Source organism: Ammospiza caudacuta, chromosome 17, assembly GCF_027887145.1.
Source record: "Ammospiza caudacuta isolate bAmmCau1 chromosome 17, bAmmCau1.pri, whole genome shotgun sequence".
Classification (NCBI taxonomy): Eukaryota; Metazoa; Chordata; class Aves; order Passeriformes; family Passerellidae; genus Ammospiza; species Ammospiza caudacuta.
The window spans coordinates 16,261,804-16,284,187 of record NC_080609.1 but is presented as its reverse complement, the minus strand read 5'-3'; the positions used below and the strand labels follow the sequence as shown (position 1 = coordinate 16,284,187).

At 52.8% G+C, this 22,384-nt stretch overlaps 2 protein-coding genes across 3 annotated transcripts in view; one reads left to right on the top strand and one right to left on the bottom strand.

Moving 5' to 3' along the window:
* Positions 1-2,966: 2,966 nt before the first annotated feature.
* Positions 2,967-16,603, top strand: ZNF598 (zinc finger protein 598, E3 ubiquitin ligase). 2 transcript variants are annotated; one of them, XM_058815897.1, is made up of 12 exons: positions 2,967-3,215; positions 4,305-4,417; positions 5,596-5,725; positions 6,996-7,207; positions 8,369-8,586; positions 9,725-9,842; positions 10,836-11,020; positions 11,347-11,419; positions 11,791-12,536; positions 13,504-13,639; positions 14,400-14,544; positions 14,646-16,603. In XM_058815897.1, exons 1-12 carry the CDS (start codon positions 2,967-2,969, stop codon positions 14,991-14,993), a joined length of 2,673 nt encoding a protein of 890 aa, XP_058671880.1. In that variant the 3' UTR covers positions 14,994-16,603. The 2 variants fall into 2 exon arrangements, with proteins under 2 accessions (XP_058671880.1, XP_058671881.1); XM_058815898.1 differs by having other exon boundaries at positions 3,016-3,215; positions 11,350-11,419.
* SYNGR3 (synaptogyrin 3) overlaps positions 16,556-22,384 on the bottom strand; it is an 18,941-nt gene continuing 13,112 nt past the window's right edge. Inside the window, exon 4 of the mRNA XM_058815899.1 lies at positions 16,556-20,636. Coding sequence (XP_058671882.1) covers positions 20,427-20,636 — 210 coding nt within the window. The 3' untranslated portion in view covers positions 16,556-20,426. The remainder of the gene's footprint in view (positions 20,637-22,384) is intronic.

The following is a 22,384-nucleotide window of genomic DNA, read 5'->3' as shown; positions in this document are numbered from 1 at the left end:
CTGCACCATGAAGGGACATGGAATCTTCAGTGGTTTCCCCCCAGCCACTGATTATAACAAATATCATCCCAAAAGCAGAAAATGCCCCAGCTGAGGAGCTGCTGCCTGCCTGGCGAACGGCAGGACCAGGAACATCACACCCTCCTCGGGGCAAACCACCCTGCTGTGGACACACTGTGCAGGATCAGGGCTCTGGATCAGCTCCTCGGTGCTCCTGGGCTGGTGGGAAGTGATGTCACTGCCTCTGAAATGTCCCAGCTCGTGCTGAGTGTCCCTGTCCCATTGTCCTGGCAGTGAGTAATGTCCCTTTCCAGGTGTGTTTATGATCCCGAGCCACGGTGTCACTGCCCAGCCAAGTGACACTCAGGGCAGCACATCACTGCCAGCAGCCTCCAGCTCATTTCATGCTAATTGCTCTCCAAAATTGGGTGATGCAGTTGGGGCACAAAAACATTTTCAACAGTGTCATTAATTCGGGGAACATTTCCTGGAGTAATTACAGCCACCATCACCAGTCATTCCTAATTATTCCACGCAGCCCCACCCAAACACACTTCAGCCTTGATTAGCAAGACGTGTGTTATCCCACTGCACGTTGAGAGGGATAAATGGGGCTCTCTAGGAGAAAGTAAATATTACCTGTTGTACCCAACGATCCAAATCGTTCAAATCCTTCATTATCTGCTCCCAAACACTTAACAAAGCTATTACTTAATTTATTTGATGGCACAGATGTCATTAACCGAGGCTGGTGAACATCATGGGATTTTTTAATTATCTGTTTGATGAGTTGCTTTGTCCTGAAATGATTGTTTATGGCTCAAAGAAAACGAAGAGCAACTTTTTGACTCAAACGACAAGGAATTCAGGGAAAAGAAAGGGACCATAGAGGTGCTAGTCAGACCTTCCAGGAAGACCCTAGGAATTCAGTAGGAATTTCATCATGGAGTGACAGGACAAGGGGGAATGGCTTCCCACTGCCAGAGGGCAGGGATAGATGGATATGGGAAGGAATTCCTGGCTGTGAGGGTGGTGAAGGGGCTGGGATGGAATTCCCAGGGAAGCTGTGGCTGCCCCTGGATCCCAGAGGGCAGGGATAGATGGATATGGGAAGGAATTCCTGGCTGTGATCATGGTGAAGGGGCTGGGATGGAATTCCCAGGGAAGCTGTGGCTGCCCCTGGATCCCTGGGAAGGTTGGACAGGGCACAGAACACCCAGGGACAGTGGGAGGTGTCCCTGCCATGGCAGGGGTGGCACTGGGAGGGCTTTGAGGTTCCTCCCAACCCAAAGCATTCCAAGGTTTTATGACTCAGTGATCCCACGCTGGTCACTTAGCAGGGATCTGTGGGGAAAAAGAGGAGAGAGGCTGCAACCTTTGAAAAAACTTCCTGTGTGTTCCTCTGTGCTATCGCCAAACAAGCTTCTATCCTTTATTTTTCTTGTTTTTTTTCCTTTTTCCCCACTTCCAGAGGAACATGGCTGCTGTTGAAGCATTTTTCCCTGCTCCTGGAGCACCCTCTCCTGTCCAAGCAGCAGCAATTCCCATCTATGAGAAATGCATATTATCGGATTGGCTCTTCACAAATACTAAAATTAATACTATATGTGTTATGTTGGAAAGTTATGTTGTATTAATATTTTTTAGTAACGCTGTATTAATATTTTTAAGTAGTGTGGTAAGTATAGTTTTTAGGCTATAGCATAATATTAAAATAGAAACTATGTGATGTAAAAATACGTTTTGTAACTAGTTCAAGGAATGGATAACAGAAATTCTTCAAAGAGAAAACAGCAACAAGACACCAAGATCTCAAGAAAAGAATTATTACCTCCTCAGACTTCGAGTAGCCAAGAAAATTGATTTACAAGATGAAGGGAGGAAGTAGACATTAAGCAGAAACACCTTCAGTTTTGGATCATGTATGAGGTGTATGAATATGCAATAGGCTGCTGTTTTTAAGGGTTAATCCTCTGTTAACGTGGGTCCTTTTTTGGGCTTGTGCTGCCCAGAAAAGGTACCCGGACTGTCTGTCACTCTTTGTTTTTATTGTCTCATATTGTCCTAATCCTAATTGTCCAAATTTGTATTACTCTAATTATATTACTATTTTTATAACCATTTTATTACTATTAAACTTTTAAAATTCTAAAAACAAGTGATTGGCGTTTTACACACCTGGGCTGCCTCTGCACAGGGGAAAGTGTGTGGGACTCACCCCCTGCAGCAAATAAAGATTTATTCGTGTTACATACACTGAGCTCGTTTGCGTTCCTGCTGTACTGGATATCAAACCCCAGTGTCTGCAGTGCTCCAAGAACGTTTTTAACGCTTTTATTTCCCCAGTCGCCCCCGGTTTACTTGGGAAAACGCATGGCTGGGTTATAAAATTTAAAATGAAATCAAGCAGCGGAGCTGGCGATGGGATGAATCCATGGAGGATCTGCTGGCACCCCAGAGGGGGCGTTTGATCTGGGAAAATGCCACATCCATCAGCAGCGGGGCACGGGGATGGGCTCAGGGCCCCGCGTCACCACAGACTGAGATACCAGGAGCAGCCTTGGGTCCCTCATGTCCCCACTCCCACAGGTGGCAGGAGCGGCCCTGGGTCCCTCAGACTGAAGTGCAGAGTCCGAGTCCCCATGTCCCCACAGCCAGGAAGGAGCTGCAGACCGCAAAAGTGCCCGAGACCGCAAACGCGTCCGAGACCGCCGACCGCGTCCGGGGTCCTCCTCCGTCTCAGAGCCACCACCGAGATGGAACCAGAGCGGCGCAGCCGGGGCCGCTCCGCCCCGCGCATCTCTATGGTCACCGCGCTGCGTCTCTACGGCCGGCCGCTGGAGGACCGCGCGGTGACATCAGTATGGCGGCGCTGTGGCCCTGGGGGGGGGAATCAGTTCCGGTAGCGCGGCGGCGCTCTGGGCGGAGCTCTATGGCCGCTGAGCGCTGTGTGAGCGTGCGTCTCTATGGTGGGGCGGCGCTCTAGCCCGCGCTCAGTGGTGCGGGCGGGGCGGCGCGGGGCCGAGGCCGCCATGGCCGCCATGGCCGGCGCGGGGCCGGGCCCGGCGGAGGGGCCGTGCGTGCTGTGCTGCGGGGAGCTGGACGTGGTGGCTCTGGGCCGCTGCGAGCACCCCATCTGCTACCGCTGCTCCGTGCGAATGCGGGCGCTCTGCGGCGTCCGGTACTGCGCCGTGTGCCGGGAGGAGCTGCGGCAGGTGAGGCCGGGCCCGGGGCTGGGGCTGGGGGGCCCGCGGGCCGGGCGGGGCAGCTCCGGGCAGGGCCGCACCGGGAATGGGCCGGGTGGGACCGACGGGGACGGAGCGCCCGGGTTATCCCCCTGTGCCCCGCTCCCGGGGGTGCCGCCGCCGACTGGGCCAGTGGGAAACAAAACGTGGAGAAAATGGAGTTAGAGCGAATGTTTATGGTGTGAAGTCAGCGGGGCTCGCCCTGGCAGCACAGAATGGAGCCTTTGCTCCCTGCTCCAGGAGGCTGCAGCTCTTAGGGGGGATCATGGAATCGTAAAATCCTGGAATGGTTTGGAATGCAAGGGACCTAAAGCCCATCCAGTGCCATGGCAGGGACACCTCTCACTGTCCCAGGCTGCTCCCAGCCGTGTCCAACCTGGCCTTGGGCACTGCCAGGGATCCAGGGGCAGCCACAGCTTCTCTGGGAATCTACTTCTAGATTTCTGATGTAGCTTTTGCTGTAAGAACTGAAATTCCTTGCTGTATCTATGTCTCAGCCTGTCTGGGCTGGGGCTGGTGACTCCAGCAGCAGTTCCCGGGCTGGCAGTGGGAGCTGCAGTGCTCCGAGCCCGGGGGGCAGCTGGCAGCAAGGAGATGCCCTGAGAGGGGTGTGCGGTACAGGTGATTCGGGAGGTGCTCTGTGTTTAGCTCCTCGCTTTCCTGGGAGTTAAGGGAACACGAAACGGTGCTTTTTCCCTGCCAGCCTTAGACACTGAGTCACCTGGACACTCCCGGTGCCCGTGCGATGCCCAGGGAGGAGCCGGGGGCAGGGCTCCTGGCGGGCATTGGCTGTGGCAGGGGCTGTGCTGCTGCGGGGTATTTACTCTGCGAACAGCTGTGCGAGCAAAACACACCGGGAGCGTTTCCTAACCCCGTTCAAACTCCACAGGCCACGCTGCGCCAATCCCTGGCGGGTTGATAACATGTCCCGTGGCCCTGCTGGCAGCAGGGGACAGTGCCCGAGGGAGGTGACAGCTGAGGCTGGCACAGGGCTGCGGGCGTGGGCAGCTCCCCGAGGCCGTGCCTGCTGCAATGCCCACCCCGGTGCTGTTCCCACAGGTGGTGTTCGGGAGGAAGCTGCCCTCCTTCTCCTCCATTGCCCTGCAGCAGCTGCAGCATGAGAAGAAATACGACATTTACTTCATGGATGCCGAGGTGTATGCGCTGTACAGGTGAATGTCCCCGCGGTGTCCCCAGCACGTGGTGGCGCACCGGACGTGGCAGGAAGTGCCTGCGGGAGGGCGGGGTGCCCCGCTCTGCTCTCCTGGCATTTGGGCAGCTCTGAGTCACCTGTGCAGGTGTGCTTGGCGAGGTGACAGCTGGAGCAGGCACTGAGCACTCAGCAGCTCCTGGGGCTGCAGTGTTGGATTCCCCAGCACAACGCCTTTGCTCTCTCGATAAAAATCCCTTTTGGCATCTTTAACGGCAGCAGAATGGCTGAAAACCTTCCCATTCCTTGTGTGGCTGCTGTGGAAATTGATAAAGACTTAATTACTGTTGTAATTACTGCTGTGCTGAATAAGGACTAACCAAAGCAAGGTGTGCCAAGTATTGCATGAAGAGTAACAATGTCTTCACACAAAGATCTTAAATCTGAATGGGAGGGAAAAAAGGTGAAGTGAAAAAAACAGTGCAGAACAAAAACGTGGCATTAGCATCATGTTCTACAGATATTTTTCATAACAATCCTAATTGGGAGGGCTTGAGATAATGGAAAGAAGAGTGTAAAAGATGCATACAGACAGCGGAGCTTTTTCCTTGGAGAATTGGGCATTATTTTCACCCTGATTTGGGCTGAGAATGTAACTTTGGGACATTTGCAGTTTTGGCTTGATACTTGTGGGAATGAGGGAGTGGGAGTTCTCCCAGTGAGACCAGTGCTCATCTCTTCCTGGGAGCCACTGTGTGGTGGGGTTTTGGGATGGGTTTTTTTCCCCTCCTTTCCTAATACAATTCTTTAATTTCAATTTATCTCTCCCCACTGTATTCTTCAGTTTCTGACAGTGGGAAGTGTACTGGAATTGGATGTGACCCATCAGGGGAAGGGTTTGTTTCAGTTTACTCAGTTTTGCAGTGAGTTTCTGCTGTGGTTCCTGCTTCATGGCTGCTCAGCTCTGCTCCAGCAGTTGGAACCTCGGTGTAGTTTGGTTCCATCCTGTTCCTGCCATCCAGCAGAATTCTTGCAATAAGCAATTCTTGAAGTAAGCAGGTCACAACCCTCCCTGCAGATTGCAGGGGCAGCCTTAAAGCTGGAGCCTTCTGCCAGGGATGGAACATTTGTGTTTTGCTGAAGGTGTGGGGGTGCTGAGAGGGAGTTGGGTCATTTTTGGGAATCTCTCTCGTCCCTCAGGAAGCTGCTGCAGCACGAGTGCCCCTTGTGCCCGGATGCAAAGCCCTTCAACACCTTTGCAGATCTGGAACAGCACATGAGGAAGCAGCACGAGCTCTTCTGCTGCAAACTCTGTGTTAAACACCTAAAGGTGAGCTGGGCCTCTGCTTGGATGTGTGGGAAGGAGGGAGTTTCCCTCCATGACCTCCAGGAGTTCCTGGGAAGTGGGAAGGCAGAACAGCAAGGATTTATGTAAGTTCCCTCTTCCTGCAGTGAGGCCAGTTGCTTTATTTTAAGCCTTTCTTCTTCCATAAACTGATTAATGAAGAGGGCCTGGAGGTTCTCCAGGTTTTAAATTAAACCCCACGGTGGTGGTGCCACAGTTGGTTTGTGCCAGGTGAACTGGAATTTGCTGCCAAAAGGGATGGGATCCAGGAGCGAACAGGTTGACCTAAATGAACCCTAATAAGTTTGGGAACTGAGCTGAGTCTTTCCTGTGGTCTTGGAATTCCTGGAGCTGATTGAAGGGAAGTGGGAAACGAGGGCAGGACTTCCTTTGGTTTCTGGTGTCCTTTGAGCTCTGGTGAGGTGCTTCATGCCCAGGGTTCCCTCAGCACTGAGGGAACTTGTTTGCCATTTTCTCTCACATACAACATTAAAACTGTTGCTTTTTAATTTCAGAATACTGTAGAGATTTTTATTTCAAAGAAAAAAGTCCCATCTTACTCATACCCACTGAAAAGAAACTCCTAAACTCATGAAAGCTTCAGTCCATCAGCCTTGGCAAAGCCGAACCAACATTTTGCCAGAGCAATTTCCCAGTCCTTATCTAGGCCAGAAATAAAGGATATTCTGTTCTCAAGGCTGGGTTGATCTTTTTGGCATCTCCAGAATCCTTCCTACCAAAACAGCTCACAAGGCAGTGGGGACAGAGGGCTGGCTTAAGATACACGAGTTGTTCACTGAAGTGAATCCTCTGCGTGCAGATATTTGGGGTGGGTACTGTGAGAGGAAGGTAAAACCGGTCCCTTGGGGTTTCTAAATTTGAGAATGCAAAATACTGTTTGTTGATAAATACATAGTTAGGCTTTTTCCACTCCAGAGATTATAATTTAAATTTGTTACAGCATAAAAAGATTCCAAAGGGAAAAAAGTGAATTAAATTCATTCCCAGTGTTCAGAGAAATGCAAGTTAGATTTAATTTGAATCCATGAGTTAAATTTTACTTCCTGTCCACCAAAAATTTTAGGTGTTGGTGGTCAAACTGCATCTTTTTGAAGCAAATCTTCCACTTCTACGGATGGAGAAGTTGGACACAGCCTGGCTTGTTCTGTTTAGTTCTGTGTCCATAGGAAACAGTACAAATCTATAAATACAAATCCCTAAATACCAATGCATTAACACAATCCCTGCCCTCCAGATCTTCACCTACGAGAGGAAATGGTACTCCAGGAAGGACCTGGCCCGGCACCGGATCCATGGGGACCCTGATGACACCTCCCACCGGGGCCACCCCCTCTGCAAGTTCTGCGACGAGCGCTACCTGGACAACGACGAGCTGCTCAAGCACCTGCGCAGGGACCACTACTTCTGCCACTTCTGTGACTCTGAGGGGGCTCAGGAGTACTACAGGCAAGCAAACATTACTGATAGGAGTCCTTTTCCCGGCTTAAATTCCCCTTTTCTAGCTTAAATTATGAAGTAGAATTCCTTGAGTGTGCTATGAATTTAGGGGTAAGTAGTGTTTGAAAGCAGAGTGGAGGAGTGGCAGCAGGTTAGGTGCAATTCTGTAAATAAGTAGCCAAAATATTCACTTTGAGTGTAGTTCATGCTTTAAAATTTTCTTCATTAAATAAAGTTAATTTTGCAGCCTGACAGCAGCTGTCTGGTGTGTTACCTCTAATGCGGGACAGGATGAGAGGAAGTGTTAAGTTGCATCAGGGGAGGTTTAGATTGGATATTGGGAAAAATTCCTTCATGGAAAGGGTTGTCAGGCACTGGAAGAGATTAGCCAGGGAAATGGTGGAGTCTCCATCCCTGGAAATGTTTAAAACCAAGTGAATGTGGCACCTGGGGACACAACTTAGCGGTGAACATGGTGGTGGTGCTGGCTGATGGTCTTAAAGGCCTTTTCCAACCTTAATTCTGTGATTCCTTGGTCCTGCTGCTCCAAGGTTTGTGTGCAAGGGGAATAGAGGTAACTTTTTTGTTGTATGCACAACTGGATGTGCTGGGCATCTGTGGGTTTGGGTTAACATCTGGATCATGTGTTGGCTATACAGAAACAGGGTCAGCTGGAAAACATCCCTGGGATAAGGACAAATGAACCACCAGGGCTTGTTCTCACTTCCCCTTGATGCCTTGAGAGTCTCCCTGGAACAGGCTGGGTAGAGCTAAAGGAATAAAGCAGGGATTTATTAAAAGGCCTCAAAGGATTCACCTTGGGCAGTGCAAGGGCCTGGCTGTGGCTACACCCAAGATGGACAATGGGTCAGGAGTTCTCACACTTTGATAAGTTTTGGTCCATTTCCATGTTGGGGTTCATTGTCCAATTCCAGCTCAGGTTGTGCAGTCCCACCCTCCCAGACTGCTCTCGGTGTCCTTGGTTCTGGGGCTGGACAAGGATTGCTCTGTGTGCCTGAGCTGTGAGGAGAACTGCTGACACTTTCTGTGGAGTTCAGAGTTATGTACCAATGCAGGGAATTCCCAAGAATCTGGGAAGTGGGAGAGCTCAACCTGAAGACATGACTGTGTCAGAATGAGAAGGCTCAGCTCTGTGCTTTCCCTCCGCAGTGACTACGAGTACCTGCGGGAGCACTTCAGGGAGAAGCACTTCCTGTGCGAGGAGGGCCGCTGCAGCACGGAGCAGTTCACGCACGCCTTCCGCACCGAGATCGACTACAAGGCCCACAAGAGCGCCTGCCACAGCAAGAGCCGCGCCGAGGCGCGCCAGAACCGCCACATCGACCTGCAGTTCACCTACGCGCCCCGGCACCCGCGCAGGACCGACGGTCAGCCGGGCTGAGGGGCAGGGACGGGCAGGGACGGGCAGGACTGACGGTCAGCTGGGCTGAGGGGCAGGGACGGGCAGGGACGGGCAGGACTGACGGTCAGCCGGGCTGAGGGGCAGGGACGGGCAGGGACGGGCAGGACTGATGGTCAGCTGGGCTGAGGGGCAGGGATGGGTAGGGACGGGCAGGACCGACGGTCAGCTGGGCTGAGGGGCAGGGACGGGCAGGGACAGACAGGACTGACAGTCAGCTGGGCTGAGGGGCAGGGATGGGCAGGACTGACGGTCAGCTGGGCTGAGGGGCAGGGACAGGCAGGACCGACGGTCAGATGGGCTGAGGGGCAGGGATGGGCAGGGACGGGCAGGACCGACGGTCAGATGGGCTGAGGGGCAGGGACGGGCAGGACCGATGGTCAGCTGGGCTGAGGGGCAGGGACGGGCAGGACTGATGGTCAGCCCAGCTCCCAGGGCAGGGATGGGCACCCCACCAGGGTGGGCAGGCATCACTGCGGCTGCTCCAGCCCTGGAAGCACCCTGGACAGGCCTTGGAGCAGCCTGGACTGGTGGAAGGTGTCCTTGCTCTGGAGCAAGATGTTCTTTAAGGTCCTTCCACCAACCAAACCAATCTATGGGTCTCATTCTCTAAGAACGCCTGGTGAATATTTCATAGGTGTGAAGATTCTTCCCAAACAAGGTAGACAAGCCCTGGAACAGGACCAAGAGCTTGTAGACTTTGAGAAGGCCTCTCCAACCTGAGGGGTTGCAGAGTTTGAGAAGGCCTCTCCAACCTCAGAGGTTGCAGAGTTTGAGAAGGTCTCTCCAGCTGAGAGGTTGCAGAGTTTGAGGATAACCAGAACTTGCCCAGACAAAACCCTCTGATGTAGTTTTAGAGCTGGCCTTGCTTTGAGTAAAGGGCTGGAGCAAGTGATATCCAGACATCCCTTCCTGAATTGTTATAGGATTTTTTTCCCTGTGTATGAGTTTAATGAGGACAGGTAATTCTAGAACTGCTGACTTGGTCATCAGAAAGAAATGAAGATAATTTATTTGTACCAATATGTTTTTGCATTTTTCAGGCACAGTGTGATGCCCACACTAGAGAAATAACTGAGAGTAATCATCCTTCCCCTCTGTTTTAGGTGTTGTAGGTGGAGATGACTATGAGGAGGTTGACAGGTTCAACAGGCAAGGGAGGGCGAGCAGGTTGAGCAGCCGAGGCAGCCAGCAGAACAGGAGGGGCAGCTGGAGGTACAAGAGGTGAGTAGCACAACCTTGTGGGGAGTTTTACTCCAGTTTAGTCTTGGCTTTTATTTACCAATTCACAGTATTTTGGTGGATTAGGAGGAAGGAAGTGATACAAAATTCGGAAGCCTCTGTGGTGAATCCTTAGCTGACAGCTTCCAGTCCAAGCCTGTGTCCTGGCTATGTGCTCAGTCATCATGGAGTTATTTTGTGTGAGGTTTCAGCTCAGGAAGCAAACAATGTAACCCTCAACTTTTGAGTCAGATAAACTCAGAACCCTGAATTAATTCCAGCAGCTGTTTTTATGCAAACTTCTCTAAATAGGATTTTCTGAAGTAGGTGACAAGTCTGTGCAGGTTTAATGGAGTTTTTGGTCTGAGTGGTCATGAAATTCCTGTTCTAAGGACCATGCTTTTCATTGAACTGACAGATCTCTGTGTGGCCAGACTGAGTGCTTTGGAAAAGAAAGAGGGTTAAGTATTGAAATGAAACTTTCATTTCTATGTGTCTTCATCCACACCAGACCCGAATGATTTTACATCCTGCACATCTTATTTTCTTCTTTTTCTGGCTGGACGGGCAGCTGGTTCATTACTGATGATTCCACTGGGGAAAAAACTCCATCCCAAAGCACTCCTCTGTTGGTGTCACATGTGGGTCGTGCATGTGTTGAGAGTTCATGCCCAGCCATGCCTCAAGGAGTTCCTGTGGCCTCCAAGAATGATTCCATACATTTGGAAATGAATGGGAGAGACAGGTGCCCCCTGCATCCCTGGTACTGTCTCTCCCAGTTCAGCCTGGTTTCTTCTGGCCTGGATTGTTATACCCACACATGGAACTTGGAAATCCAGGGTGGATTGGAGTGGTGGGGCTGGTTTGGGTTTCTCAGCAGGTGGCAGCACAAGATCAGGGATGTCACCAGAGCTGGCACCTCAGAGGTGACACTGCAGCGAGGCAGTGCTCTGTGATCCTTGCTGTTTGACCAAGTGAGTCCGCCCTGTCCTGCAGGGAAGAAGAAGACAGGGATGTTGCAGCAGCAGTCAGAGCATCTGTGGCAGCCAAACGGCAGGAAGAGAAGAAGAGGGTGGAGGACAAGGAGGAAGGCAGCAGCAGCAGGGGGAGAAAGGAGGATTTGAGGGATCCCGACGTGCTCAGCTCCAAACGTGTGCCAAAGTCTTCAAATGATGTCACAGGTGAGTGTTGGACAGGTCCTGCAGCTGCAGGGCATCTCAGTGTCTGGAAGGTTCCCTCAGAAAGTTCTGCCTTAGCCATGATTTACTCATTTAAAGCATCATGGATTTCCTGAATGCCACAACATAATGGGCAGCACAGTTAATTGAAGGAAATAGTGATGCATGGATTTAAATTGTTCTTCTGGAATGTCAGTTAATGACATCACCAGCTGCTGAAAATAGGCCTTGGTGGTGCTGCAGTCATGGCCATTGATAGCCCCTGCTCTGGAATGAATGGGTTTGGGTTGAAAACAATGTCTTTGCTCTTTCTGTCCCTGTTCCAAAAGAAGCAGCTGCTAACGGAGTGCTCAGCCAGGAGGACTTTCCAGCAATCGGCTCTGCTGCAGGACCTCTCCCAGGGTGAGTCTGCAGGGCTGTAGCAGGGACAAAGCACGTTTAGAAGCTGATAGATGTGTTCTGCATATCTGGGGAAAATAATTTTCCAGATCATTTGATCCCTCCAAGGTTTCCCCTGCCCCGTCCCCTCCTGCCTGGAGCTGTTTCTGTGCTGCTCACCAGCATGAGCAGCATCAGCTCCTGGCTTGATCTTAGAATCATGGAATAGAACCATGGAATATCCTCAGCTGGAAGGGGCCCCTGAGGATCATCTGGTCCAATTCCTGTTGTGTCACTCTAAGTGACAGTCTGAGGGAGTGTGGAGAGCTGTGGGTTTGTGCTGTCCCTTGGGGTTCTGCTGCCTCAGTAACTCCAACCCTCTCCCTTCCCCACAGCTCTGCCCAGCCAGCTCTGGTTAAGCTTAAAGATGAAGATTTCCCAAGCTTGTCCTCCTCTGCAGCTCCCAGCATCTCATCAGGGCTGTCTCTGATGTACACAGCCACTGCCAGGAAAGCAGCCTTCCAGGAGGAGGATTTCCCAGCCCTGGTGTCCAAAGTGAAGCCCACCAATAGGACAGTAACTCACATCACATCTGCATGGAACAATGGTTCCAGTAAAAACGTAGTCAAAGCCATGTGCAACCCCTGTGTCAACCAGCCAGCCAAAAAACCATCCTTGAACACCTCCAAAGGAAATAAGAAGAGCAATAAACTCTGTGAATCGGACGACGAGGACGGCAGCGGTGGCCTGACCACCCAGGAGATCCGCAACACCCCGACCATGTTCGACGTCTCATCCTTGCTGGCAGCTTCTACCTCACAAACTTTTACAAAAGTGGGCAAGAAGAAGAAGATGGGGGTTGAGAAGCAGAGCCCATCATCCCCACGCCCGCCCCAGGAGCCACCATTGCCCAGGCCAGGCACAGAGAAGCCCCCGGAGGCCGAGCAGCCCTGCAGGGCCTTCCCTGCTGCCCACGGCCCCCTTGTCAACGGGCACTCGGAGAAACCATCAGCTGGCTGTGCTGCACCCAAAGAGCCCCCCGGCCTTAAAAAGCCCCCAGGGACTAACAAATGCCCTTTACCTCAGGAAGACTTCCCAGCTCTTGGGAGCTCAGGATCAGCCAGGATGCCCCCACCACCAGGTGAGCAGGGAATGAAGCTCAGAGTCGTGGAATGGTTTGGGTGGCAGGGATCTTAAAGATCATCTCATTCCACTCCCTGCTGTGGGCAGAGGCACTTTACACTAGAGTAGGTTGTTCCAGGCTGGCCTTGGACACTTCCAGGGATGGGGAAGCACTGCTGAGCACAGCCAGCTTTGCTTGGGGAGAGCCCAGAGAACACATGGATGTGTTGTGTAAGCTCCTGGCTCTTGTGTGGTTCTGCCACCAGCTGACAGGTAGAGTCAGCCTAGGTGTCACAGGGGGGCTGGAATGTCCTCTGGGACTCACCTCTGCCCCACAGCTGGAGGGGTTTGCTCTCTGGGGGTGGCTCCTGGATGTAGAGCTGGTTTTTCCCTGTCCCCAAGGCTGACACATCCGTGTGCTGTGCTCCAAGATCTGCCTTGGAAGCCGCTGCGGGCAAAGGGAATCTGGCTGTGTCCTGTCGCTGCTGGCACTTGTCACTTCACTTCCTCCTGTGCTGGCAGAGGTTTCCTGCCGTGCTTTTAGCCACGACCTTGTGAAGGCAGGGAGACAGGAACAAAGGTGACCTGGAGTGGTTTTCATGGCAGTGGGGTCACATCGGGAGGCGCCAGCACCGCTGTTTGTGCAGCCCCTGCTGGGAGAGGCCAGGCTGGGTCTGCTGCCTCCTCCCGTGGTTTGTGTTCACTTTAATAATGCAAAAGTGTTTCTCATTGTGACTTGGAGTGGGCTTTCAAAATTATTTTCCATTGAGAAAGTAAATGAATAATTAAAGCACTTTCTCTGTAGAGGAACGTCAGCCACTCTCAAGTGCTTCTTGAAGATTTTTTTTTAGGTTTTCTCCAATATAGTGATGTCTGCACTGCAAACTCTGCTTGGTGCTTCTGCAGAGTGTGTCAGGCTCTGGTGTGGGTTTTAGCCAGGGGTCTGTGGGCGCGCTCTAATTCCTGTCTCTCCCTGCTTCCCTCAGGCTTTAACTCCGTGGTGCTGTTGAAGAACCCTCCTCCGCCTCCGGGCCTGTCGGTGCCTGTCAGCAAACCCCCCCCGGGCTTCGCTGTCATCCCATCCTCCACCATCTCTGAACCCGTCACTACAGCTCTGAAAGAGTGAGTCAGGGGCCTGCCAGGGGCTGTGGGACACCTCACACCTCCCTGGTGTCACAGGGCTTCAAACAGCACACGGGGGGTGACTCTAAGGGATCAGCCAGGGGAGGTTCCCATTGGGAAGTCCCAGGGTGCTGGGGGTTGGATTCAGGAGAATTGCATAAAACAGCTCTGTGTAAGTTACAAGTCTGAGGAACTGCAAACCTGCACAATGTTTTGGCTGCTCAGACCTTGGTCTATCCTGGATTTATTTGGGAATCTGCAGCTCCAACATATTCCTGTACTTCTCATCAATTCTGTGGGCGTCCCAGCAGGAAGGTGCTGAGGTTTATTCTCCTGGTGACCTTCACTGCTCTGGACTTTGAGGATCTGCTCTCTGGTTTCTTCTGGGACAGAAAGAGGAGGTTTTGGGAAAAGGGGAGGGAAAACTTTGTGTCAGTTTCATACAGAACCTGAATTATCTGTTGGTTTATTCACAGTGAGGTCTTTGCTCAGATCTTTCGAGTGCACCCAGCTCACAGAGCAGCTCGTCAGGGCCATGTTAAACTTGGATTTTAAACATTCTGTTTGTGTAAAGCTGGAATCTGATATGGAAATCCCATATTTTATTATCCTGACAAGACAGCTGTGTGCTGCTTTTGTGTAGCTGGGTGGAGGAAGGACGTGCAGCTGTAAACCATAACAGCCTTGTGATTTATGTCCCAGAACCTCTTTGTGTGACACAAACCAGTGTCAGGGTCACTTCTGGTCTTTTCCAATACAGGCCAAAATCCTGTCATGGATCATACTTGATACCTGAGAACTTCCAGCAGAGGAACATCCAGCTCATACAATCCATTAAAGAATTTCTTCAGAGCGACGAGTCCAAGTTCAATAAATTTAAAACTCATTCTGGGCAGTTCAGGCAGGTGAGTGGCTTCCCAAAGCCTCCCTTTCTGAATTCCAGTGGGATTTTTAATAGATAAATACTCATTTTCCTCTGATTCTTGCCCTTCCCTGTCCCCTGCAGGGGCTGATCTCTGCAGCTCAGTATTACAAAAGCTGCCGGGAGCTGCTGGGGGAAAACTTCAAGAAGATTTTCAAGGAGTTGTTGGTGTTGCTGCCAGACACAGCCAAGCAGCAGGAACTGCTCTCTGCCCACAACGACTTCCGGCTCAAGGAGAAGCAAAGCTCCAACAAACCTAAAAAGAACAAAAAGAACGTTTGGCAGACGGACTCCCCCGCCGACCTCGACTGCTGCATCTGCCCCACGTGCAGGCAGGTGCTGACCCAGCAGGACGTGGTGACCCACAAAGCTTTGCACCTGGAGGATGAGGAGTTCCCCTCGCTGCAGGCAATCAGCAGGATCATCAGTTAGCTCTGCCCAGGGCCAGCAGCCGGGCTCTGGCTGTGGCTGTGCACTTTGGAACGAGGTTTGGCAGTAGCTGGGGGCTGGTGCCCTTGAGGCAGAGAGGAGCAGGTGATTTGGGAAGCCCTCCTGGGCACAGGGGTCAGGGCAATGTGCCAGAGCTCGTCCCCACCCTCTGTCTGAGCTCCCAAAGCTGGGCTGGGGTTAGGCTGAGCTGCAGGGGGACAGGCAGGGCTCCTTCCTCCTGGAACATGCAATAGCTGGGAATCCTTTTGGATCTGCAGAATGACGGGGGACTCACTAGGGGAATAAGCTTCTGGTTTGGGGGTTTCTTTCTGGTTTGGGGGTGGGGGAAGTTTATGGATCGCTGAAATGAATGGAGGTGGCTTCCCTTATAACATTCTGATTTTTTTTGTGCTATTTCAGTGAAGATCACACTAGTCAGGGGTGTAAAAGGTGCAAGAGAGAGTGCTGCTCCCTGGGCTGTGTGACCAGGGGAGCTGCACACACTGGGCTGCAGAGTTTCCCTTTCTGCAGAGTCAGTTCTGCTGCTTGGAGAATTGGGCCGATCTGTGCAAGATTTGAAGTTGCCTCTGACTTTTTCTGTAAAGTTCTTTCAAGAAGCTGATTTTGTAGCCCTGCATGTACAGTAACAGCATTAAGGCTTTACTCTCCGTAAAGCACACGGAAATTTTATTTAATGACTGCCATGTTTCTAATTTCTTGGATGTATTACTGGTGGGAGCTCCCAACAGCATCCTGGGACATTAAATGCTGCTGATTACTGACCATGTTTTCTGCAGTGCCTTTAAGTGCATTTATCTGTTTACAGTAGTCTGACACCTGCACCTCCCTGGGTACCACCGGGCTGGCTTTGCTCCTGTTCCTTGGCACCCCCAAATTCCACCCCAGAGGAAGAGGGGGATCTCTTCCTCCTGTCAAGTGACTCCTCCAGCAGCAGCTCTGAGCTGATGGAGTGCCAGGAGTCCCCCCTGGCTGTAGTTCAGTGTCTGATTCTCTCCCAAATCCAGGTTTAGTTATTTCTGAAGTGTAGGAACAAAGCTCACATTAAGTTATGTAATTTGTAGTGATGAAAACACAGCTTTTCTAGCATCATCATTTCTATGGAATCGAGCTCAGAGTATTACCCACGAGCTACTCCTGCCCACAGCCACTCTTCCTTGCCTTACATGTGTTATTTTTGCTTGCTCTCAGGCTGCAAAGTGCTTTGGGTTTCTTTTCTTGAATATTTAAGACTGTTGTGACCACCTGTGCACGTTGGGTTTGGCCCAGAAGGGGCTGGGGAGGGTGATTTGGGTGCACGAGCCCCTGGCAGTCCCTGATCCTCACTCAGGATCCTGGAGGTGATCCTGGTCCCTGAGGAAACCGGGTGCTGCCACCACTTCCAGTCAGCAGCTGTCCCCATTTGGTTTGCAAAGTTCAGGGAGTGAAATGTCTTCCCTGGAGGAGCATCTTGTCTTCCCTTGGGTTTCAGTTCCTTCTCCATCAGCAGCTCTGAGTTCCCTGGGAGGTGCTGCTGGGAGTTCCCTCGAGCTGCTGCATCTCTGGGGCCTGATGTTGCAGTTTCCTTGTTCCTTGTGCTCACCTGATTCAATAAAGTTATTACCAAATCTTTTTTTTTTTTCCTATTCATTTTTAGCTCTTTATTGAAAATAAGTTGCAGTTGGTTACACAGACACCGAAAATACAGAATCACAGATTGTTCTCTCAAAAGATATTTTTATATATATAATATATACAAAATTGTAAACATTTTAAACTTATTTCCATACACAGTCCACTTTATACTACACTGCACAGAGGTTAGTGACAACTGCAACTCCTGGAAGCGTCTGCTCGGACAGAGGTATTGGCAAAGAAACTGAACCAGCAGCCCCCAGGTGGGAGCTGTGGAGATTAAAACTCTGAAAGGAGCTGAGGTTTGAATGTGTATTGCAACAGAATCCAGGCAGCTGAACTGGGGCTTCAAGTTGAGGCAGCGAGGGCTGGGCCTCACTGAGGGGGAGAGGGGCTTGTGACAGACATGGGGACAAAATGGGACTGAGAATGGGACCGGGGGGACCAGAGCCACCTCTTGGGGAGGGGTCTGAAATGCACGGCAGTGTTTATTGAGAGAAATTCCCATTGCATGGAACAGTGATGGCAATTCCCAGGGAACAGAGGGCAGAGCCAGGAGCCAGCGCTGTGCCAGGGAGGGACAGGACAGCCCTGGGAGGGCCTGATGGGCAGAGAACAAACAGCACTGCTGGGGGCCACTGGTTGTTTTGGCATGGACTGGTGGGAATCTCATCCCAAGAGCAGTGAGATCCCAAATGCTGCCCTGTAAAGGGAGGGCTTTGCTCTCAGGCTCTGCTCCAGCCCCTGACACACAGCAGGTAATGCAGGGGGAGGATGTTTCTTACTGAACATCACTAAAGCAAAGCTTCCACCTTTGCTAGGAACAGCTTGAAATGTTGGCAAAAACTCCAAACCTTTTAATATGCCTGAATGCACAGTGCACGATGGGGTTACCTCAGTGCTGAGGAACAGCGGTGCTGTGACAGAGCCTCCTGGAGCAAGAGGCTGGCTGGGGCAGAGTGCAGCTCCAGGAAGGGCAGAACGCTGGAATTCTGCTCTTCACACCCAAATTTAGAGCTAACACCGTGCAGAGGCTTTTGGGCTGGGCTGAGCACAGCTGAGCCCTCTGTGAGCTCTGGGGAGAACAGAGGGCTACAAACAGCCTGTGAGGATGGCAGAGCCCTGGCATGCTCAGCACAGTCCTGGCGCGCTTTTGGGACAATTCTGGGACAGCCCTGGCACCCTCCTAGGATGTGGCCCGGGTGCTTACAAGGGGGTGAGTGCTGCTGTTGCACAGCTGGCAGAAAAAGAGGAGAAAAGAGGAAAATTGATGTTCCAGATCCCTGAACCCCCAGCAGCCCAGGGTTACTGCAGCCATGGCTCTGGTTCTCCATCCACAGCCCCTTTGGGGTGTGTTTGGTGACAGCACTCCCTGCACACCCTGATGGGCACACCCAGGGCTGCCACCGGGACGGTGACACCCAACACTGTGGGGACACTGTGGGGACACTGGGTGAAGGCTCCCACCACAGTCAGGGAGTTTGGGGCTGTCCCATCCTGCCTGGTGACACGGCCTTGGCACAGCCCATGGGACACCAGCCCGGTGCCATTCCCTGGAAAAACGCTCCAGCTGTGGCTCCTGCCTGTCCCAGTGCCACCCCAGCAGAGGTGCCACCCTGCCCTGCCTGGCACGGGCACTGTGGGTGCAGAGGAGCAGGGCTCGCCTCCCTCCAGGTGCCTGTTGAGTGCTGAGGCTGACAGGTTATTTATTCCATCTCTGCTTTAACCAGGGATCGGGTTATTTATTCCATCTCTGCTTTAATCCAGGAGCATCTCCTGTGCTGCCAGAAGCCCCCCAGCCCTTCCTCCTGCCCTGCCCAGCACAGCAAGGAAAAGGAAACCCTGGGAAGCTGAAACGAGCTTTGGGAAGCACCAGGAGCGGTGCTGGTGCCATCCCCGTGCCCCTGCTGCTGCTCCAGAGGCCACAGCGTGGTGGGATGTGCGTGTGGGGGCAAAGAAAGGCAATGCAGGCCTGGGGGGACATTCAGAGCGTGATATATTCAGCAGGGGGCACACGGGACGTGTCCCGCAGGCAGACACAGCTTTAGCTCTGTACGGTTACACGGAAACTCTGCAACGGTTATATCATAGTTAGAAAAAATACACTGTACCCAACGAACATTGTCTCACGTACAATCAATTTAAACATTTAAATTGATTATAATTTTGCTAAAATATTAACACAAGTACTGTTTGTGCTGCTAAAGTTTCAGTGTTCCCTCTAAGGAAAATATTGCTACAGTTCTACCGTACCCTGTATTAAAATCCTCGGGGTTTTTATTTTCTTTTCTTTCCCAGCAAATCTGACTCCACAAACCCACAAAGATCCCGGAATCCCTCGAGGCTGAGGCTGCTCTGGGCTGGGTGTTCATGGTCAGGCACCTGTGAGGGGCTGGGCACAGCCAGGACCTGGAGCCAAGGCAAGGAACGCCACGGGCAGTGACCTGGGCATGACCGGCTGTTAATTAGTGCATTTACCTGCTGCTCGTTAATGAGCGCTCTGATCCCAGCAGCAGGACGGCAGTGACCAGGCCCTGTGGCAGGGAGGGGACAGCACAGGGGTGGCTCTTGCTCCTCTCGAGGTCTCAAGGCAGTGGTGGCTCTGGAGGAGCCCCCAGGGATGGAGCTGCCACCCCCGGGCTGGGAATTCAGGTTTCAGCCCTTGGTGACACAGCCTGGAGCAGCTGCCACACGGGCAGGGAGAGCTGGCAATGGATGTTTGACACATTCCCTCCTTTCCCTTGCTCTTTGCAGCTGATCCCCCAGCCTGAGCCTCCCTCCTGGCTGCTTTTCACTGACTCTCCCCACACCAAACACAGCGTGAGCCCACACGGGGTGGATGGACTCCAATGGCCTGTGCTGCCTTCCCAGGTCCCTGCCTGAATAATCCCTCGTTTCTGGAGGCTGCAGGGTGACACACGTGTCCCCACCTGGGTTCTGCTGCAGCTGGCAGATGGTGGCTGCTCCCAGAATAAAAATACAAGTCCAATATTGCTCCTAATGGCCCTGGATGTGGAGTCTGAGCCCCTCATCTCGGTCCTCACCTCTCCAGGGTGAGGATGCGACAGCGCTGCCAACCAAAAATTCCTTAGGAATTTACGAATTTCCCAATCCCCCACGAGGAAATGAACCACAAAGTGCCACATTCCCACTGATCACAGGCTATTCCCAGTTAGCAACCAGCTCCCGCTTGTTTCCATTTCAAACAGCAACTTTTTAAATCCTCCACCAGAACCTGCTGAAGCATAGAAGCCCTCTGGATACTGACCCCAACCCCGGCCTGCTGTGCCTCTAAACCAAGTTGGGAAACACCTGTTTGGATATTTGCTTTGTACAGCAAGTATATACAAAGGAAACAACACAGACAGCACTGATTTCCCCGTGGATTTGGCGCTTCCCTGGAACCTGGGCTGGGAGCTCCACACTGGGAGCAGCCAGGGCCAGCTCTTCCCACCCTCCACGGCTTCTGTGTTAGCTCTGGAAGAACGAGATAAGAATTCCTCAGCTGCTGTTTGCTGAGAGGAAAAGGCATCCTGGGCTTTCCCAGCAGAGCTCGGAGGGGACATTTGGGACATTTCCTCCTCCTCCTCACGCACAGGTGTGCACTACCAACCTTCCTTCCTCCCGGCTTAGAGGGAACACTGCTCTTAGAAACCCTGGGACAGGTAAGACAAGAACCAATACCACTGTACAGAATTCACTGCACAACGAGCTAATAAAGGGACCCGGCACTGAGCGGCCACGGCAGGGGGACGGGGCTGGGGACAGCGGGGCGGGACAGCGGGGCGGCCCCGCCGCGGCCCCTCAGTAGGCTGGCACTTGGTAACCTTTGGGGTTGGCCTCTAAGCTCTCGCTGAAGGGCGGGCTCTGGTAGGTCTCGGAGCTCTCCACGCCGCTGCCGCCCGGGTAGCCGGGGTACGAGGCGCTGGGCTCGGCGCCGAACTGCTCGGTGGCGAACAGCGACATGTCCGTGCCCAGGCGGTACCGCTGCAGCGCCCGCAGCGCCAGCACCACCTGCGGCACCGCGACACACGGACGGAGGGACAGAGGGACAGGGAGGGACAGAGAGAGACAGGGAGGGACAGGGAGGGATAGAGGGACGGAGAGAGACAGAGAGGGACAGCGTCACACGGGGCAGGGCTGCGACCCCACTGCGCCCCAGAACACACCCCAGGACCCCGTGTCCCCCCAGCATCCCGTGTCTCACCAGCATCACCCCAGGACCCCGTGTCCCCCCAGGATCCCCCAAACCTCGCATCCCACCAGGACCCCAGGTCCTCCCAGGGTCCCCAAATCTCCAGGACCTCAAATCCCACCAGGACCCCATGTCACCCCAGGGCTCCCCAAACCCAGAACCTCGCATTCCCCAGGACCCCATGTCCTCCAAGGACCCCCCCAAACCCACAAGACCTCAAATCCCACCAGGACCCCAAATCTCCCCGGGACCCTACAGCCCTCCAGAGCCCACATTCCCCCATCACCCCATTCCCCCATCATCCCTAATCCCCCCAGCACCCCACATCCCCCATCACCCCAAATCCTCCCAGCATCCCGCATCCCCATCACCCCACATCGCCCATTCCCTGCAGAGCACCGAGCCCACACAGCACCCCACATGCTGCCACCCCACCCTTGCTGTACCCCAGAGCCACCCCAGCCCCAAACCCCACGGGAACACTCCAGAGCTGTTTCTGTGGGGCAGGGGGACCCCCAGAGCTCTGCCCGGGCTGGGGGGCCCTGGCCGTGCACATCTGGCACAGCTGGCCCAAATAAACACATCTGCTGTGGGGAGGGGGAGCTGCCGAGAGCCAGCCCAGGAAAATAGGTCAGTTCTGCCGAGGCTCCTTCACCCCTTTCCAGGTTGCTGGAATTGAGGTTGGGAGATGTGGGCGGCAAAGCCGGGAGGGCCCCGAGCTCCTCTCCTTCCAGGAGGACTCATTAACAATTCAATTAGTTTGTAAATGACGTTCTGATGAGGCTGAAAACGCCTGCAGAGGCCGGGAATGGCTTCCCAACCATCGGGATGGGACAGGGTGACAGCAGTGTCCCCATGGCCCTCCAGGGTGGGAGCAGATGCTGATGGGATGGGGAGTATCCCTGGCAGAGATGGGGAAGAGCTGGGATTAGAGGAGATTTATTGGGATAATCACAAAGCAGGGAGCAGCTAAACTGGGGAGAACTGGAGCGGGGCTTGTGCTGGAAAGCCTGCCCTGGCTTTGCCCCAGTTCCTTGGAGGCAATGTGGAATTAGGGCACATCCCGGGGCTCTGTGCCCTGGGGAAGCTGGGGATAACCCAGAGCCATCCCTGCCTCTGCACACACAGCTCTGGGCTGGGATCCCCCCGGTGCACACATCTCCGCTGAAATTCACCTGCCATTTTCCTGCTCTGTAGTGACTTCTATGAGATCCTTTGGTGTTTCCTCATAGCTGACCCTCATCTTTGCCAGACTGCTGTTCGGCCCTTTTCCAAACTGTTCATGGATATTTTGAACATAAGATTCCTGAGGACTTTGGTACCTTTGTTTGTTACAATTTCTCCTGGTTGATGCCAGACATGCTGGGATTTCCCTTTGTCTTTAAGAGGGCTCCCAGGTGATTGAACCAGAATTATGGTGTTCACCATGCATTGAGGTGCCATTGTGATGTTCTCTCTTCTTTATTCTGTTTTCCTATGTTCTGCCTTTCATGTTGTTTTTTGACTGCTGGTGAGAACCTCAGTGATGTTCTCATGGGTCTAGCTATGATAAACACCAAACATCTCT

What these genes read in the sequence shown, in the direction of transcription:
- ZNF598 (XM_058815897.1), top strand. Translation starts at nt 2,967, where the DNA reads ATGGTGGGGCGGCGCTCTAGCCCGCGCTCAGTGGTGCGGGCGGGGCGG. An exon ending in GCCGGGAGGAGCTGCGGCAG is followed by an intron (nt 3,216 to 4,304) that starts GTGAGGCCGGGC and finishes CTGTTCCCACAG; the next exon opens with GTGGTGTTCGGGAGGAAGCT. An exon ending in GCACCCGCGCAGGACCGACG is followed by an intron (nt 8,587 to 9,724) that starts GTCAGCCGGGCT and finishes CCTCTGTTTTAG; the next exon opens with GTGTTGTAGGTGGAGATGAC.